Source organism: Saccostrea echinata, unplaced genomic scaffold (genome assembly GCF_033153115.1).
Source record: "Saccostrea echinata isolate AGI-Se365-2 ecotype Australia unplaced genomic scaffold, CSIRO_AGI_Sech_v1 ptg000009l, whole genome shotgun sequence".
NCBI classification, from domain to species: domain Eukaryota; kingdom Metazoa; phylum Mollusca; class Bivalvia; order Ostreida; family Ostreidae; genus Saccostrea; species Saccostrea echinata.
Window position 1 is genome coordinate 17,174,783 of NW_026889758.1, and position 21,392 is coordinate 17,196,174.

At 32.6% G+C, this 21,392-nt stretch overlaps 2 protein-coding genes across 3 annotated transcripts in view; one reads left to right on the forward strand and one right to left on the reverse strand.

The window, feature by feature from the left end:
- Positions 1–21,392, forward strand: part of LOC133181902 (large ribosomal subunit protein uL22-like) — a 110,971-nt gene that overhangs the window by 77,523 nt on the left and 12,056 nt on the right. The gene's annotated exons all lie outside the window — the stretch shown is intronic.
- LOC133181900 (dual specificity mitogen-activated protein kinase kinase 1-like) lies at positions 1,391–20,515 on the reverse strand. 2 transcript variants are annotated; one of them, XM_061316553.1, is made up of 11 exons: positions 20,265–20,515; positions 16,700–16,937; positions 14,940–15,086; positions 14,343–14,420; positions 14,134–14,185; positions 11,715–11,839; positions 10,754–10,943; positions 10,162–10,247; positions 8,033–8,094; positions 7,830–7,875; positions 1,391–2,614 (listed from the first exon to the last, which is right to left on the reverse strand). In XM_061316553.1, the coding sequence occupies exons 1-11, from the start codon at positions 20,351–20,353 to the stop codon at positions 2,516–2,518; spliced, it is 1,212 nt and encodes a 403-aa protein (XP_061172537.1). In that variant the 5' UTR covers positions 20,354–20,515; the 3' UTR covers positions 1,391–2,515. The 2 variants fall into 2 exon arrangements, with proteins under 2 accessions (XP_061172537.1, XP_061172536.1); XM_061316552.1 differs by lacking the exon at positions 10,162–10,247 and adding an exon at positions 9,448–9,545 and having other exon boundaries at positions 20,265–20,514.

Consider the following 21,392-nt stretch of genomic DNA (forward strand, 5'->3'; position numbering starts at 1 on the left):
AAATATTCCTTAATATGATGAATGGATAAAAAAATTGGATTAAAGCCGAGGCTGTACACATAAAAAATACTTGCTGGATTAAAGTACGTACATGTATAATTTCGCCACTGCAGGACTATTTTTTTTTTTAGATTTTCTTTTTCGTCCAGATAATTTAGAAAAATATTTTTCTTGGAAATGAGATATTTCATTAAGCTTAAAATTTGCTATTAATTGTTACATGAAATAAATATCTTTTTAAATAGGTGTGTATCAAGAAATCAAACAGATGTTTTACAAGTAATTTAAAAGATCTTCATGGACTGAAAAACATTTAGTAATTAAGATATATGTAATCTATGGATAAAATCATCTAAAAACATTTAACTCACAGAAAAGAACAAAAAATACAGACATATTCTTATGATAAAATACAACGAAGAGCCGATTTTAGAAAATATTTCTGAATTTTAATATAGAAACCAATCCCGATTGAAATAAAACCGATCCCGATCGAAATTAATGCAAAATTCTTAAGTAATCAAATTAATGGTAATTGCCACCTAGAAAACATGTTTAAAAATAAATCAAGTAATTTGGAAGCCATATTAAAACAAAACAACCAAATTTCATGATGAAATCATAGTAGCTTTCTTCTTTATATAATTCCGGTCGGGATCGGTTTAATTTGGATAAATTTATAAAAAGTAGATAATTTGACGCCTCTTATTTCTCTCAATATACCTGTTCCCACTAATTTTTTAAATTTATTCAACAATTTGTACTTTGTCTTCATAATAACATAAGGAGAAAGTTTTGACATTTAAATGTATTGGATTTTAGAAAGTAATGAAAATTGGATACTGAATTCATTAAGTCACTTGCTTAACTCAAGTTTAGACCACATAATTTTTTCTAAAGAAATATAAACTGGTGTCTTATTCATTGATATTATAAAAGATAAGGGTTTATACTATAAATAATATTTATTGACATATCCAGTTTTTGAGTATTTGTTTCAAATAAAACAAAACAAAAACGTAGTAAATTTTCAGCCAACTTGTTGACCTTTTTGCACTTAAAATTAAGCACTTACCAAAAATAGGACTAGAGGAACACTAAAAAAAATTTTGATGTTGCCATGTGTAAACATTTGCTTTAATAAGTCTACATGCAAAAAATAGTTAAAATTCATGACATGCGATGTGCCACCCATTGCCTGGTTTTTTGGTGGACTGCCTCTTAATTACTAATTCATAGCAACCCTGCTATCCAGAATGGGCTATCCAGAAAAGTGCATTAAGTCTTATTAAAATTCTTAATCTTTTTGGTCCTTGGTAAAAATATTCTTTTCCTTAAACTTTGATAAAGAAATATTTCAGCATTAGAAAAAATATAGTCAATTTAATCATCAATTTTGAAGAAAATTTTAATAAATCTTTCAATGGTACATGTATATGCAGGTAAAATTCATCACATTAGTTCCAATTTTCTGACATAATTTATTAACACCAATTTTAGCTATTTGAAAACATTTCTGATCTAATGAAGACATTTAAACAGAATGTTAAGTATGCTTAATAAATACATGTGCAACTCTTTCTTATTCATGGTACATGTACAAGGGCCATTGTTCTTTTATCATGGTGGCCTACTCACTGACATCTTTAATCATACTGTTATTAATATACAATAGTGATTGGCATCCATCCAGTATACTACATAATGGTCATCAAAAATGAACTTTAAAAATTGTGAAGACAATTATATTTTATTATGTTTCTATATGTTATGTATAAAATAATATTCCATATATGAATACCTTAATAAAGTCAGTTCATTTCATAATTTTTACTACATGCATTTCTGTAAAACACACATTTAGTCTAATACACAACAGATCACTAACTTCAATGCGTGAAAACTCTCAAAAAGAAAAATCTAAAACACACTATCATAATCAAAAATATAAACTACATAATGTGAAACAATAATCTGTGCTCATCAAAAATACATGATGTTTGTGTGATAAGGTCATGAGGCCTATAAATAAATAGACTACCAAATGGTATGAACACATTTTTTATCCTCTACATCTTGTTGTACAATGTAGGTACTTATTGGTGTCAGATCTGCCTAAAGTTTAGTCATTCTCTGTTTTTAACATTGCTTCTGAAGTAACTTGCGTAGGTGGAAAAAAATTCTTACTGCATGTGAAAGGTAATCCTTAATATTCTGAGTAATGCCCATTGATTGAAGAGAAATGTTTGCAGTTATTGTACATGTATTTTCAAAAAATATATTATGTGTTGCTTACAAAAATTTACTGTCAGTATTTTAATACACATTAATCACTTCTGAGGAGGAAAAGGATTCAAATTTATAAAATTAAAGTTAATACTAAGTGTTTTCAAGATAACTCAAGTTACTCAGCTATGACAGACTGTACAAGACATATGATAATTGACATTGGAGGAATATGGGGTATATGTAGAACCACTGAGATACATGGCTGGCTTGGAATGCTGCTTGGTGTTTAACTGTTCTTCTGTTCTGGCTTGATGTTCATTACCTTACAGACCCAATTCCCAATGTCCATGACTTCCTCCTCTGATCGTGTGACAAATGGGTGGCTCTGTAACAGACAGACAGACTAGTAAAGGCTATGTGGCACACATACTTAAGAGACAGACTGGTAAAGGCTATTTAACACACAGAGTTAACAGACAGGTAAAGGCTATATGACACACATAGTCAAAAGACAGACAGGTAAAGGCTATTTAACACACAGAGTTAAGAGACAGACAAACTGGTAAAGACTATTTAGCACCCAGGGGGTTACAGAGAGACCTGTAAAGGCTATATTATAGCACATAGCATTCAAGGTAACCTCCTTTTTAGTTGACACAATCTGAGGACCCATGTGTGCTTCTGTGGAATCATTTTAATTCAAAAGGGTCAATGTTTGTGGGCAAGCAAAATTTTACTTCTTCGTGGGGACCAATTTTGTGGGTTACTCGTTTATACTGTGGATTCAATGAATCAATAGGTTAACAAAATAAACCTTCATGTGGATGTAAATTTGTGGGTAAGGGTGACCCACAAAATCCACGAACATTGGTTTCCCACAAACAATGATGATTCCACAGTAACATACAAAGTTTGATGATTTTAGGCCTCTTATTATCCCAAATATTTAAATACATCTATGAAATTTTAAAAGTAGGTCACTATGACCTACTTTTTAGTAGACACACTCTTGACCAAAATGCATCAACTGAAAAAGTTTGATGATTTTAACGGGAACTGGACACAGTTGCATTGTTTTCAATTTTAAATGTCTTTTTTATTCAAAAAATAACTTGAACTTACATAAATATTCTAAGTATTCAATGACAACATTCTTCATAACATCAGGTCAAACACCTGTGTTTGTAAACAGGGCACATATGATCTGTTATTGTTAGTGTTTATGTTTAATCGGGTGTGTTTTTAAATTTTTTAGTCTGCACACATCACTGAGCACAAACTAACAATACTGGTGAGTTGATTTTGCTTTCTTGCATTTCTACTCTGAACTTTCTGGATTATAGATTTCAAATTTTTCATTAATACACAACAAAATTTCTACCTTTTTTAAGTACCCAGTATTATCATGGATAAAGTTTACTTTGTTAACATGCAAGGATATGTGTCAATTAATTCCGAAAATGGTAGGTTTAATAATTTCCAGATAAAAGAATTTTCTTAACAAGCTTTTAATATAATTCGATGTGAAATGCTGTAGTATATATAATTCATTTTTATTATTTAGAAAACTTAAGAAAATATGAGCTTCAAATCTGGGTGACTGCCCCAGCCCCTTTAAGCCTCTTATTATCCAAAATATTTAGATATACCAATGAAATTCTTAAAGTAGGTCACCATGATCTAATTTTTGGTTGACACAATTTTAAAACCCAGTATGCATCAACTGAAAAAGTTTGATGATTCTAAGCCATTTACTATCTGTTATATTTAAATATAGCCATAAAATTCCAAAAGTAGGTCAATGTGACCAAACTTTATGGTAGATATATACTCTAAGGCTTTAGGATGTATTAACTGACAAGGTTTGATGATCCTAGGCTTTACAGTGTCCAAAATATGCATCTAAAACAATTTGATAATAAATATCTGCAAAATTCAAACATAGGTAAGCAGAGATTACAGAGCTCACCTCAACAAATGTTGTCTTTAAGTAAGGCAAATCCCACATTAAACTAATAATCTAGTACATCCCAAGATGCAAACAACATTTATGCAATTTTGATCTGATGAGGCTTGCAGTTACTTTGGAATGGACTTATCCAAATACTTCAAACTAGTAACTCATCCAGAAAATGTAATTCAAATCCAGCATCTAAAGGAAGTTCAAGAGTGTTCATCCCTTAATCCATCACCCATGCAAGTTTGGTTGAGATAAGCCTTATAATTTCTTGTTAATGGACCAGTGCCAAAAACTTTAATTTGGTCACTCATCTGAAAAATGTAGGTCAAATCCAGCATCCAAAGCAAGTCAAGTAGTGTGCATCATTAGATTATCATCCATGCAAGTTTGGTCAAAGTACGCCAATTAGTTACTTTAGAATGAACCTGCTCAAATTTTAGCATGGTCCCTCATCTGGAAAATGTAGGTCAGATCCAGCATCCGAAGCAAGTCCAGAAGTGTACATCCTTAGATGTATCATCCATGCAAGTTTGGTCAACATAAGCTTATAGTTACTTTAGAATAAACCTGCTCCAAAAACTTTAACCTGGTCACTCATCTGGAAAATGTAAGTCAGATCCAGCATCCAAAGAAAGCCTGGTAGTGTGTATCCTCAGAGGTATCATCTATGCAAGTTTGGTCAACATTGGGCTTATACCGGTAGTTAATTGGAAATGAGACCTGCTCCAAAAACTTAAACCTGCTCCAAAAACCTTAACCTGCTCTAAAAACATTAACCTGGTCATTTCTTAGCTGAAATTGCAGCATCTGAAACCTTGACTGGTACAATGAAACACACTAGAAGCATCTTCCATCGCATCTATGATTAATGTAGGGCAAAAAAGTACTTAAAAAGAAAACTGCTCCAAAAACTTTAAACCTGGGACATTGACACCCAGGATATCACATAAGCTGCCCCCAACTTCGTTGAGCTGAGCTAAAAAGTTGGTGACTGTTACCTACTTTTTAAGGCTTTTTATGAATATGTTTCAAGGCCCCAAGATGCTCACGTTACAATGTTTGATGATTCAAAACCTCCCAGTATCCAAAATAATGAACTAAAATTTTTGAAATGATTAGCTATAAAATTCTGAAAGTAGGTCACGGTGACACACTTCACAGCCCCATGATGCATCAACTGACAAGTTCTGATGATCATAGACTTCAAAGTGACCAATACATCTATCAAAATCAATTTGAAAATAAATACCTGCAAAACTCAAACAGTAGGTCAACCATAGTAGGTCAACCATGTTCTACTTTTGAGTCAAAATGAGGTCCTAAGGTGCACCTACTCACAAGATTTGATGGTCCTAGTCCGTATAGTGGGCAAAATATCAAACTTTTAACAAAATATCATTTTAGGTCAACTTTGAAGTGAACTTGAGACAACACCCTTTGCCCCTAAGTAATGCCTTGAACAATTTTTAATTGACAATCCTTACCCTTTATCCTTATGCATAAGTTTGGTAATAATCTGCTCAGTGGTTCTTGAGAAGATTTTTAGGAAAGCCACTACTTCTTTGTTTCCCAATTATCTCCCATTGTTTAAAGGTCACATCCCTATTTCCATTACAAGTGAAAGCCCTTAGGCCAAGGATACTCTATGACAAATTTGACAAAAATTGGCAAAGGGGTTCTTGATAGCCCTTATTCCAACAAGAAGCCCATGGGCCACAATGCTCACCTGAGCTGCTATAGTCCTGCTGTTCTTCATCAGCAGATTTCCCTATGTATTCCTACGTTAAACTTTGACAGGCCATTGTGGCCCCTATTTACCCCCAGTGGTCATGATTTGAACAAATTTGAGTCTACACCACCTGAGGATGCTTTTACAAAAATATGACTAATTATGGCTTTTCTGTTCTTGAAGAAAAGATTTTTCCTTCTATTACAATGTAACACTTTGTTCGTCCATTGTGACCCCACCCTACCCCAAGGGATTGTGATTAGAAAAAAAAAATCAAAAGCCTGAAAGGCTTCAACGACGTCGAAGAAGAAAAACAATTTCAAAAGATCATTTTGAAATTGAAGATAGCAATAAGTCAAGTGAGTGACTCAGGAGACATAATAAAAAAAATAGTTTAAACAAAATATCACAATTACAGTGTGGAGCCTTATGTCATGGTCCGAATGGAGCAGGGTTCGAATTGACCAGACACCGTCGAACATCTTTTCAGTCAGTGAAGAACTATGAAGGATTTCATGAATTTATATAATATTTTTTCTAATTGCCAATGTCAAAGCATTGTATTAGTGATTGCATCTAAACTACAACCAAGACTCTGTTCTGTTACAATTACGATCGAGTTACGATCGGGCGTGGTATACGGTATACTGGGAAATGGAGGAAATGGAGAAATACAGCAATACTGGTCAATATCATCGGTTTTTAGGATAGAGTTGGTTAGAAGATTGTATAAGTAAAGCTAAGATTTAGAAATTCAATCTTTTTTTGTCTTGTAGTATTCGTGTTTATGTAATTTTGTAATTATTTTACCTCCTGTTGTGTTGTTTATGTTACACGGTTATCGTTCCGAAATGTTATTCATGTCATTCAACGCACCCTTTCTGTAGAAATTCATCCGCAACAACCATCACGTTTTTCTTGTGTGAGAATAAAACATAATATTGTTGTTTGCAATAGAATTAATTGATAATTGATGCAATTTTATTTTCAAGCTATTATTCATTTTGAGCGTTTTCAAAGAAATTGGTTTATAGCTATTGCTATTTTCTATTGCGCATGCATCGACTGACACATTCGGTCGCGTACATATCCGGTCGTGATTTCAACTGGGCGCTTGCTAGATGACGTTCGAGCTCCAAGAGCTTGACGTCATAAAAAACTTGAATGTACCAGTACACTATCCAAGGAAACTTCCTTATATATCCTAATATAAATAATTATGGATTTGCTGGTCTTAAGAAGATTTTTCTATATATTCCTTTTTATTCCTTAAAGATTTTTTCTATACACTCCTATGTTAAACTTTGATAGGCCATTGTGTCCCCACCCCACCCCCAAGGGTCATGATTTGAACAAATTTGAATTTAAACAACCAGAAGTTGCTTTCATATGAATTTGACTAACTACGGCTTTGCTGTTCTCGACAATGAACAAATTTCGTTCAGAAAAGCTCATTTGAGCCTTTGGCTCAGATGAGCTTTAACTTTGACACATACCGCACAAATGGCCATATATATAGCTTTACCTCTTTGAGCCTTTGGCTCAGAAGAGCTACAAATAAATTAACTTAATATACAAGTGTTTTAGGCCTTTAAGTGCAACATTTCTCATAGACTCCCTGGGTAGAACAAAAGATATTGACAAACAGCTACTGGCTGTAATTGAAATCTTTTCGTGCAACAATTTTCATTTCATGCATCTCAATATGATTCAAAAAATGAAAACTTTTACGCTAATCTTTTCTATTTAATACTTTACTTAGAAATAATATTCGGCATGAATTCTCTAATGAAACCCTGATTTTTTTGGCCCTGTGCATAGTCATGTTTTATAAATTCCTTATTTTTGTTTTTTGTTTTTTTTTTTGGAAATGATATCATAGTATGAGTTATACATGTAAACTGGGCGTACCATTAATGATTGAAGATCTGCTCGGTCTGATGGCTTCTTCTTCAAACTGTAAAAAATAGCACTCAGGAGTAAGATAAAGTATACACGTATAATATTAACATAATCACCATGGTCATCATATATCTATGTAAGCTTATTCCTCTATAATACACCATAATTATTACACCTTTAAGTTATTAGAGACTAAATAACATTAGACTCACCATTTTTCAACAAAGTCTATGAATAGGTCAGAGAATTTTCCTTTGGGTAGTGTTGGGGGAGGCTATAAACAGTAGAAGATATTATCAAACAGTCTGTACAAAGAGTTATACACAGCATGAAATTTATCACAATGTGTAGGCAAAATTTTTAATTCAAGGTAAAAAAAACAACAACAAAAAACATCTAAACAGAGAATTTTCTATGAAAAAATTTATCATTAAATGTTCACAATAATATGCAAGTAAGCTTTTGATTTTGAAATGTTACTGAAGCTTTCTTTTCTTAGCAGATTACAAAGACATTTATTCCACTAACGATGTTAATTTGTGCAGCTTTACTGAGTGGCTGCCCTGACTCTCATGCATATTAATTAATACCAGCATACAGTGCATCATGTAATTCATGTTCCACGTGAAAAGTTCATATTTTATACATCTGTATAAATATGTGTATACATACACAACATGTACTATTCTTTTCAAGTAAATATAGATTTGCTTGGGATATTCTTTATAGATACATGTATGGTTACATACATATACTTTCCATGCCAAAATTACCTGTGGTATGTGGGAATATCATTGTAAAAAATGCACTTAACAACATTGTAATCATACAAAAAGCACAATCAATGAACCAAGGAAAAACAACAAAAATTGGACAGTGACTATCAAATATTTTTTTTTGGTTTCAAAATTAGTATATTACTAAGTGCTTCAATACACTTTACACAGTTTGTGCTTTGCTTAATACTTGTGAAAGAATAAAACAATATCAAAAAAAAAAAAAAAAAGAACTTCTTGTTAAATTATTGACTGTAGTAATAAATGCTTGAAAGAAGGAGGTAACTGAATAAATATGGGAACTGGGAGCAAAAAATTGTCTCAAACAAAAACAAAAAACTTTTTCTATATCATGATAAATTTATCCATGTGACAATTTTTTTTTAAATATTTACATTGTATAATTAATAAAAAAAAAATTAGTCCAGTCCAGAAATGAATAACTTCTAGGAAAACTTTAAAAATGTTAATTGTGTATGTGTGTGTTGTTGTTTATTAGTTATCTCCCTTACATAAACACACACATCTCTAGAAAAAGCATGTATGTTTAAATTTGAAAGAGGTGCAGTTACATAAAACAATACAGAACTGGGGAAACCTTTCTTTTAGGAGCAACTCGACTTAAAATGTTGATGCTTTGTACCATGTAATATCATTTAAACTTGGAACATACCCATATTTACATATCTCTTGTTAAAATGTATTCGTATTCTAGCAAAGTAACACTGCATGTGGCATTATTAATTCTATGAACTACATTAGTTACAACATTAACAAATTTGACATAAAGTTTGTTACTATTCATGATATCTCAGTAAAACCAATTCATACGACTGCTCTCCTACACATACCTCGTTAACAATATAATCTAAAAGCTCAAAAATGGCCATCGGACGAGGGCCCTCTGTGCCAGGCGGACCAGGAAAGCTAAAACTATTTCTGTCTGAGCCTAAAATGCATAAAACAAGCACAAAATGATCACAAACTTAGAGTTATGTCATATCCACTGTCATGTGGCAAGCAAAATAAAACATTACAGAAGCCATGTGGAATGGGAGATGAGAAGCATGTCCACAACAGCAGAAAAGGAATGAGAAAGGGAGCTCACTCTGTTTAGTACCCAGTAACCTGTTCTCTCCTTAGATATTTTGCTTGATTTTAAAACCTTTCCTAGTTATAAATTCATTTTTATATCAGGTTTGTTTCTCTGATACTTGGGAAAAAGGAAAAATGCAATGATCAGCCTTGAAACAAAGTATTGCACTGAAAAAAAAAAGAAAAATTAAAAAATATGAAAATGGAGAAATGTAAACATAATGGAATGCACACATTATACATCAGCAGTTGGTAGAAAGCTTCTGTACAGTTTTGGTTCTCTTGTTTAAAATAGCACTGTTACAATACATATCTAGAAGACATGGATCTTATTTTCATGAAATCAAAACAAACAAATTGCTCTATGTAGGTGTTTTTTGATGATGTGATATAGAAGGCTATTTTAAACAAGAGCACTGTGAGTTGTTCTAAAGGCAGCATACAAGTAGAGGAACTCTCTCTCTTGTTACCTCATTAACAATGTACTCAAGTAGCTCAAAGATGGCCATTGGTAAAGGACCATCACCTGTTAGAACCTGAAAATCTCCTGGACAGCCTGAAAATAGCACACCACAATAATATGGAGCAGTCGTCTAGCAGGTGTGCACTGTACAGTAAAGGTCCATATTGGATATACACATAATCATTTACAGGATTTTCAAATCATTTACATTTTAACAATAGACTGTAATTATTTTCCATTGAATGATGTAGAATGTTCAGACTTAATGCAAATAAAAGTTATACAAGATGAAATGATAGCTAATAGGGTGAAATACAAGTGAAATGTACAAGAATATTTGTCATATCTGATATTTTACCATCCTTTGCCTTCACCCCTGTTCAATGTTCAAAAACAATGTAATTCATGCACAATATCTTTCAACTACATATTTTGATAAATGCAAATTTACTTTTTTCCAAACCTCTTTCACAAAAATCTGATATATATTAAAATTACTTTGCTAAAAGTAAATTAAAATGCAACACATACGAAATCCAGAAAAAAAGCTTTAAACAGCCTATAAATCATTTGTAGCCTTTTTACTGATGCTTTCTTACCCTTTAGGGGTTTCCCTGTTTTAGCAGCTTCCATGTGTTCAGCCATTGCATTCTCCCCAAATATACTGGCCAAATCCTCTGGGGAGGGTGGAGGGATGGGGTAACGACCAATAGCCATCTCTACGAGGGACAGACCCAGACTCCAGATATCAGATTGTACAGAGTAGTGAGTCCCTTGTAGTCGCTCCGGCTGAAACAAGGTCAAGGACCCCAATACAGTCAATGCCAAACTTCAATTCATTTTCAAAAGATTTTTGCTTCAAATAAAAGTAGCTTAAACCAGAAGATACTGTCAGGAATAATGCATTCTTTCCTGCTGGTTAACATTACAAGCGGAGGGGGTAATTTTAAAATATCAATAAAATACTAGTAATGCTTAAGCAATACTATCATAATGCCTGTTAGTCCCCTACCAGTGAAACTGGAGGGGTCTATAGGTTTCCTCCTCATCTTTCCATCTGTCTGTCTGTCTGTCAGTCTGCCCACTTGATTTTCCAGTTTCCTAAATGCTTGCAGATAATAAGCTGGCTTTTGGCATGTGAGTATATCTTGATTAGATACAGTCAAGTTTGGATTTATAGTTTTGCTTCCATGATTTTTGATGGAATTACAGGCTTTTTCATTTTTATGGGGAACTAGATAGCATTTGCCAATAGGGAACTAGTATTAAATGCAATACTATCAAACTTTTTAACAGAATTAATTGTAGATATACTTTACTAATGCCATTTTATTTTCAATTCTTTTGATATGTTTTATTTATTTTTTTTTTTTTTTTGTGGATGCATTGTGACACCTTTGGTTGCATAAACACTCGGAGCTCCTCACATGGCTCATACCTCATACATTTATATGAAATCAGCTGAACATTGCCGATTGTTGCATAAAGCCATTTACACTCCCTAGATTAGCTTTTGACCATCGGATCACCAGCCATTCTGTATTTGAAAGTTGTACTTACCGACATGTAGGACCTTGTTCCTACGAAGGAATTGGCCATGGAATCAATGAGTTGTCCACTAACTCCAAAATCACATATTTTAATTTCACCCCTTGAATTGACTAATATATTGGAAGGTTTTACATCTGCAATACAGAATACATACATATCCTTAATACAATATGCTTTAGCTTTGATTTTACTTCAATGTTTACTCAATAATTTGATCAATTAATACAGATGTCTATTCCTCAGGTATGTAGATATTAGCTCTACATGATTGTCTCTGCTAAATGAAATAGAATATGACTGCATTCCAAAAATGAACAAGAGGCCCATGGGCCACAATGCTCACCTGAGTCACTATGGCTCTGCTGTTCTTCATCAGTATATTTTTCCCTATATATTCCCAAGTAAAACTTTGATCACGTATTGTGGCCCCACGCTACCCCAAGGGGTCCTGATTTGAACAAACTTCTATCTAACCTACCAAAGGATGTTTCCATATCAATATGATTGATCATAGGTTTGCTGTTCTTGGGAAGAAGATTTTTTAGAGATTTTTTTATATATGTTCCTATGTAAAACTTTGATTGCCCATTGTGACCTCACCCTATGCCTATGCCCAGGGGGGGGGGGGGGGGGGGTGTTCATGATTTGAACAAACTTGAATCTGCAATATATAATAAAGCTTTCACCTAAGTTTCATCTTTTCTGGCCAAGTGGTTCTTGAGAAGCAGGTTTTTTTTATGTTACCACAAAATTTTCACGGATTCTTAATTATCTCCCCTTAAAAGAGGGTGCAGCTCTTTCGTTGAACAAACTTGAATTTTCTTCATACAAGAATACTTTGTGGCAAGTTTGGTTAAAATTAGCCCAGCAGATCTGGAGAAGAAGTCAAAAATGTGAAAAGTTCACAAATGACAGACGATGGGAAAAAGACGGACAACTGACATCCTTTGATCGGAAAAGCTCACTTCAGCCTTTGGTTCAGGTGAACTAAAAACTGAAAATTAAAAAACTGTTGTTGCTGAGTCAGAAAAATCCTCTATTATGGTAGCAACTTCAGCAGACACATGATATATTTGTTTAGGAAATATTTCAGAATTATACAGCATTTTACATTTTTATCTGGGAACAAAAGAATTACATTGAAAAAACTTGTAATGTAGCATGGAGAATAATATTACTTGATATTAGATTCAAAAATTTAATCTGTTAAATGCCTGTATCTATTTTTTTAATGTAGCAAAAAATTAATTTATCACTAAGACATTTGCGCTGTTCATTTTTCACCTACCTCTCTGTGTGATTTGATGTTTTTCTCTAAGACAGCTTAATTTTCCATTTTACACCTACCTCTGTGCATGATTTGATGTTTTTCTCTAAGATAGCTTAATTTTCCATTTAACACCTACCTCTGTGTGCGATTTGATGTTTCTCTCTAAGATAGCTTAATCTTCCAACCTAATGCAACTATTTTGTGAAATGCATTTTGATTGGCTAATGCCCTTATGTTTAAGGCAGTTAAATGAGCATTAACAAGAGTGAAAGCTTTTGATTGTGACTTCATAATAAAACAATGCAAAAACACGGGCTTTGTGACTTATTTCAGGTAATAAAATTCACTAAAAAAGACAAAAACATCAATCAAATTTCATAAATTGCATTAGAATGAAAACAACTACCTTTTCATTTATTATTTGCAACTGACTTAAGGTCACAAACATCCATTTTACCAGCTCAGCTTACACATCACCAATAAAAATCAGTTTGCAACAGTTAAATCAGTATTGATGGTTGCAAAAAACAAATGAGAAGAGTTATTTTCTTATTTAACATCTACCTCTCTACATGATTTGATGTTTTTCTCTAAGATAGCTTAATTTTCCATTTTACACCTACCTCTGTACATTATTTGATGTTTTTCTCTAAGATAGCTTAATTTTTCATTTTACACCAGTACCTCTGTGCATTATTTGATGTTTCTCTCTAAGATAGCTTAATTTTCCATTTTACACCAGTACCTCTGTGCATGATTTGATGTTTTTCTCTATGATAGCTTAATTTTCCATTTTACACCTACCTCTGTACATTATTTGATGTTTCTCTCTATGATAGCTTAATTTTCAATTTTACACCTACCTCTGTGCATTATTTGATGTTTCTCTCTAAGATAGCTTAATTTTCCATTTTACACCTACCTCTGTGCATGATTTGATGTTTTTCTCTATGATAGCTTAATTTTCCATTTTACACCTACCTCTGTGCATTATTTGATGTTTCTCTCTAAGATGGCTTAATTTTCCATTTTACACCTACCTCTGTGCATTATTTGATGTTTTTCTCTAAGATAGCTTAATTTTCCATTTTACACCTACCTCTGTGCATGATTTGATGTTTTTCTCTATGATAGCTTAATTTTCCATTTTACACCTACCTCTGTGCATTATTTGATGTTTCTCTCTAAGATAGCTTAATCCTTTTAAAACCTGCAAGATTGAAAAGATGCATTCTGATATTACAATCAATAAATCACATCTAATAACCTAAAGTCTGTCTCCTAACAGTAAATTTTCTTTCCTGGTGCAATAACTATTCTTAATATTCACTAAATGCCTGGCTCCATTATAAAATTGTCCCACTCACCGCTACTGTTAATTTTCCTAGGATTGGTTCGGGAATCCGGCCAGCTTTCTTAAGTATTAAATCTAATGATCCTCCATCCTACAACAGAATATACTCAATAGCCATTGATACCACTGCATGGAATTTAGCATTATCTGTCACTATAAAATCTTAAAGTTCCCCATGAATCTTCTTCGATCTGATACTATAACTAGAGGATCAAGATAAAAATAGACTTTGATCAATACTCCTTAAGAAACACTTTTAAAAAAGGCAAGTATCAAAAGCTACATATAATTTTACTAAATTTATTATCATTCATGCTTTTATAATTTTCACTATGCAGAAGAAATTCTAACAATAATTTTTTCAGTTTGTTTGCTCTTTCTCTTGTCTGTTTTGTGTATTTAATTAAATACATGTAACTATATTCTGAATATCACAACTATAATTGTTGTTCTCTCATCTGTTTTGTATATTTAATCAATTAAATAACTATATTCTGAATATTTCGACTGTGTATCAAATTGTGACATCTATCATACACATGTACCACCATACTCTTTTGGTAAACTAAAGCTTAAATATCATATATAATAGTCCCGCATCCCTTCTTACCATATACTCCATACAAATACTAATTTCTCCCTCGCTGTAGAAAGCCCCATAGAAACCCACAATAAATGGAGAGTTACACTCATGAAGTACTTTAAGTTCTCGGATTATCTGCTTGCGGACAGCTGGCTTGATTTCTAAATGGATTAGCTGAAATATTTACAAAGAAAAGTTAACCTTACAATATCATATGTACTGCATTAGTGTGTTTACCAGGTATTAAAAGGTCAATACAAACATGAATATTTTCTGTATTAAGTGTACAAATGAAGAGGTTTAATACTCAAGATTTACTCATTTAAAAATGCATAAACATCCTGGTACATGAGTGAACATTTTCTACTTAGTATTTCTCATGCATTATACTGTCTATCTGCTTGATAGTACATGTATGTACATCTTCAAGTGTTCTGATTCAAAAAAGTAGAATGCTAGCTAACACAATACACATACATTTGACTGAGGAATATTTTTTGTGTGCACAAGCACCTTTTATGGTAATCTGAGCTACAATGTACTTCAGGCATATTCAATGATCACATATGTATTTCAGACATTAGGTCAAATTTAGTCAAATCAATGACACACATATTTCAAATCATGCAACTTCAAGTGTTGAAGGTCATGTATAGTGGTAAGTGGTGGAGGAGTTCTATTTCCTAAAAATACATTGTTTTTTCTTGTCAGGATGGGAATTCCCCATTAAATACTATGTCACTTATTGTCTTTTATATCTCAAACTGTATCAGGGTTTATCAACTTCCTTCAACCAGAGCTATAGTTTCTAAACGTCCACAATACATAAACACTTTGACATGTTTACAATTCGGTGACATATCTATGTAATTTAAGCAATATGTAGGAGGTCAACATCCTCCACACATGCTAAAAATCTATATGGCATTTAAAATATGTAATCGTGGGCTTACAGATTTAAATGCCATCTGAATGAGGGAACATAATTTTTTAAAATTCTTCTAATCAGACAATCAATGATAGGTAGCCTATGCGAATGTGACTGTACATTATAAGACCTCACTGAGCTTTTATTAGATTTCTATTCTAGACCTGTAATAAGGAAAAACCTAAATATGGAAGCATTGATTTTCAGAGAAGTAGCTTGGGTATTGAGGATATAGCTCAATATTTTGACAATCTGTACACTCAAAGAAAGAGCTGCACATGCTTCCTATATAAATAATGTAGCACACTGAACAAAGCCTGTGTTAATGTAATTGTAACACACTAATTAGTACTGTCAACATAGGCATAATAAAACTGAAGATTAACCAATCAATAGCAGCAACTGCAGGGTGTATACTTCAATATTGACTGCATATGAAAGTCTGCTGTACAACAATTGTTCTTCAGATATTAATACTATGCTTAACACTAGTCACCATACTGAATCATTCGTTATCATAATTTAGGTTTGTTGTTGTGTTGGTGCTTGTTTGAGTTTGATCAACAATCACTAATTTAGCCAACTTTAACCTCATGTCAACTGGGATATGCATAATTCTTTTTTCTTTGTAACCCCACACCCACACCCCCATTTTGTGCGTGTGTACGTGGGTGTCGAGGGGGGGTTTACCTCTGAAAGCATTTCAGTCATTCTTCATTTCATACTGAAGAATGAATGCAATATATACTATTAAACCCTCTAAAATGATTTCAAAATATTTTATTTATGCATACATATAAACATTACCAGGTAGGGAAAACTGCATTTTTTTTCTCATGAAATGCTGGTTTTGGAATACCTTTCTGGCCATAATAATCCCAGAGGGTTTGTGAATGACCTTCATGACAACACCCCCATTTCCTGCCCCAAGTTCCCCAAGCTTCTCAAAGTCATTTTCCTGGGTCAGCTCTCCCACTTGTTGTTTCTGAGTCAGGAATGTTTCAAGTCTTTCTCTTTGTTGCTCATTGATGTCCATTTCTTTCACTCTTTGTTGTAAATCCTGTAGGTCGATTCCACTGATCTCATTGTTGGGTTTACTGTAAAATTGTAAATAGTATGACTTGTACGTCCAGCAATCATGTCTTATATCACTCATTAGTCTCTTTCAATGAATTTCCTTATTTGTTACTGAATTCCCATTTATGAATTAAGTTGGATTGCTAGGTATTTGTTTAAACCTCCTGCTTATGTATATATCATATTGTACATCATTTACCACTTGCATGGTTCATTTTCTGCATTTTATATCATTCTATTTCTAATGGATTCTAACAAAAGATGTAGCTATCTCATTCTGCATGTATTTACTATAAAAATGAATCACTTGTGAGACTCTTAATTGTTAATTTACAAAGATCTGACAAGTGTGAGTACATTGCATTAATTTATTTCATTCTTACTGAAAGCTGCTTTATAAACTTACATTATCATTTCCATTTATTACAGTAACTTTGTTTCAGTGTTAAAAATATAAAATTTTGATACTTGAACAAATAATCTACTGTACAACATTTATTAGCATAATTAGCAGTATAACAATACAGCTAAAGCGTAATGTGGTGTACGTATCTTGATATACTGGGACTGTATCATGATACCAGGGATTAATCTAGGTTTTGGGGGAAACTACCCTTTCTGGAGAAATTGGGAAAATCTGCCGGGGTTCTGGGGAGGTGCCACTCCAGAGCCCAGTGGGTGCAGGGCAAGCCCTGCTGGGAGCCCAATTGAATTGCAGCATTTTTATGACCATTTAAAGTGCATAAAATATTAAAGTAAAACCATATTTCACATTTTCTGAAAATTTTTACTTTAAATTTCCAGTTTTTATGAAGGAAAAAAATATTTGAGCTTTTTAATATTGTAAGGGGAATTTTTTACTCATCTAAAGGGAAAATGGGATATTCAGGGGAAATTTTCTCTTGGGGAAAAATACTGAATATCAGTAGTAAACATGCCCTAGATTAATCCCTGGATACATATCATGATATTTCACATTTTATATTTTTAATTTAATTTGTATGAGTAACTTTCTATTACATGTGAAGTGATAGAAGTATAGTTTAACTTCAGTATCTCAAACACTGGTATCTTGAATACCACAGATATGTCAAAGTGATTTGGAAGTCCTAAACCCCTTCTTCTCTATGTATTTTAACCTTGATATCACAAATCCTTGGATATCTAAAAAGTATTTTCTTAGTCCTATTGAGTTTCAGACAACAAGGTTTGACTGTAGTAGATCATTTCATTTCATCAAGTTCAAAAAGACATAATGTAACATTTCATGATTAAGCTCTAACACAACAAAAGTAAATGAACAAAATCACTTTTATTAGGTAAAACAGAAGAGATAACACAAATTGCTTATATATTGTGACATTAGGTATATGGTATTTGTATTACAATAGGGTTCAATTTTTTTGTGTATCACCATATACTGATATATTATTACACCCAATTTCTCCTTACACATCGTGATAGATAGTCTTCCTTTTAAGAATAGAGAGAAAAGATCTGTATTTCAAAAATCACAATACTATTCGTGATAAGTCTTTTTGTATCACAATATAAAATTACAGCTTCAGACATGTGGTTAGAGTACACACACTTCAGCTAGTTGCAGCATTCAGTATGGGTCTTTACTATACATTATAAAACACATAATATGAAGACAGATTAGCAAAAGTTTCTTTACTGAATAAACAATGTCAGTGCAATCACTTTAAATACTACTACCTAACTAATAGGTCAAGAAGAAATTTGTTTAATGGAGTAAAAGATACAAAAAGAAAATTTTATTCATACGAGTTCTCACTTCCATAGTATATTAATATATAAATATTAAATTTACAGTGCCATATTACAATCATAAAAGTCTAGATTATTCCAATTTTCATTTTTGATGGATGTATAATTCCTGATGTAGGTGATTCCGAAATGTTTTAACTTTTAAGAACTTTTGGAGACAGATTAATGTACAATAATCTTGATATTTGCATTCCTGGTGGAAAATTTCTTTAATGTAGATAGTAAAAGATTTGGGGGCCTTTGGTTGAAGGCATAGGCTCTGTACATCACTACATGTATATATGTACACCTGCAGCATGAACATGTTTGGATCAATTGTCCAAATGGGATATAATAGCCTATCTATGATATCATCAGGGCTCGACATTAACTTTTTTTCCTACTTGTCCATTCGGACAAGTGACCAAGACATTTCCTTGTCCGAACTTCAACTTCACTTGTCCGAAAAATTTTCAATAAAGATCTAATACTGTGAACTAAAAAACTAAAAATAAAGTACATTACATGTGCATGATGTTATTTACAAATACAACGAACACATAACACAAAATTTTATCTAGACTTTCTGTCCTGACAACATAAATGCTGTCAACATAAAACAGAATCCGAACTTCGTCAGTTCGATGCCTTTGCAGTAGTATGCAATTAGTGAACTTCAATCCCGATCGAGTGTACTCAATTACATATTAGCAATCTATACAGGGATCGAAGTCAGGTTTTTATGTACTGTTTCTGTCTTAAAATACCGGTAAACTTTTAACAGTCGTTCTTTTAAATATTTAGAGTCTTCTTTACATAAAAATGCACTTGTCCAATCGGACAAGTGCCCAGCAATATTCACTTGTCCGTATTTTTTTTTCACTGGTGCCGGACAAGCGGACAAGCGTTAATGTCGAGCCCTGATCATATTCCAAATATAATATAAATTTACAATGCTAAAAGAGAATTTTTTAATCAGCCTTTAAATGTTCATCAAATTACTTAAAAATTAATATTTTTGGTTCACATGTTTTTCTGTATCCCCACTGGTTAGGAGACTGATCCCTTGGAAGATCCTATATTTCTTGGGGATCAATCTCACACACTGTAGGGTTGTATAAAAACTTGCTTGCCCAAAGGCACTGCATGCAATTCATGTTTATGCATATTTACAACATTTAAAGCTAAAATGATTTTTTCATTTTTTGCACTGTAAATTTATATCCCATTTGGGATATCATATCCCAAAGGGGCCATTATATCCCATTTGGCAATTGGTCCCAACCTGATTAACAATAATTAAGTTGTTATAAACACTAACTCAACACTAAATTTCAATAAAATTTAATCCAAACGAAATTTTATTATATATAACTGATATATGTGCAAATGTAGAAAAGACTAAGTAAAGATCTAGATCGCAATATTAAAAATCCTGTGGCATGGTCAATCACCTCAAGGCCACTGATAGTAACAGCGACTTGAGGCATATGTACGATGCCACCTTGATTTTTCCCTACTACTAGACAACGTGAAAGTATACCAGTTTATGATATGTAATAGTGTAAAATACATACTCGAGTTGGTCCCCTGCAGCAGGGCCAGGGGCTGGCGGGGTCGTATTTTCTCCGCCCGGGAGAGTAAGTCCTTTCATGTTCTTCTTCATCTTTGATGTGGTAGGAAAACTCACTTTTATCTAAAAATGTTCATTTAAACAGGAATGTGGTAAAGAGCGGATAAAAGCGCACCTACACTAACATTTTGACATATCGGCTCCTAATTTTTATTCTCATAATATAACCGGAAGTGACGTACTTAAAATGCTAACACATTCAATGTAAACCAAACATTTCCGATTTGAGTTGTCTGCCCCTCCAGCACATCTTTCATTTACCAAATAATTAATAAACTTCTAATTTTGTGAACATTATTTTTTTTGTATTTATGTTGCATGAATGAAAACTCTGTTTTTTTATAGCTGCATAAAAAATTAGAGTGAGAGGGAAAATGTTTGTTTTATTTTCATTTACCACCTTTTAAATATTACGGGTATGTAGCATTTCAAGCGATAACATTAATGATCCTTTTAAAAACAATTATATTTTCATTAGTTTGATTTTTTAATTGTGCCATAATAAGGTCCCAGCTCGATTTCAGTGGGTAAAATCGGTATTAAACAATTAATACAGATAATTGCAGTCTTATTATCGTCTCTCTCAATCTCCATGGTGTACTAGACGCATGTCTGTTCTCTAAATTACAGTTTCAAGATGAGCAGAAAAATTGTAGACCTTCTTGGAGACTTCTTTCATTGTATATAAAGAAGAAAAAATGGACGAGAGACAATAAAATTCATAGCATTGAGAACAAATACATATTTCAGATACCTATATCAAAGAATATTGTATCGTTGATTTCAAACGGTAAGCTCTTTTCCATTTCAAATTTTATTATCATATAGTTGTTCTTTAAGACAGTCACTTATTCATCTTTTTCTGTAATATATATTGGTGTTAAAATGGTTTATATATAGTTGTAATTATTTTTATAACAATGGTTTATTGTAATTAAATCCTCCTTTTATTTAAGTAAAACTTTCTGATAATAATTATGGTTTATACAGGCGTATATGTATATTTATTCTCATAATATTTTTTTCTGTTTTCCTTCAGACTGATTTGAAAAATGTGTCAACATTGTGAAAC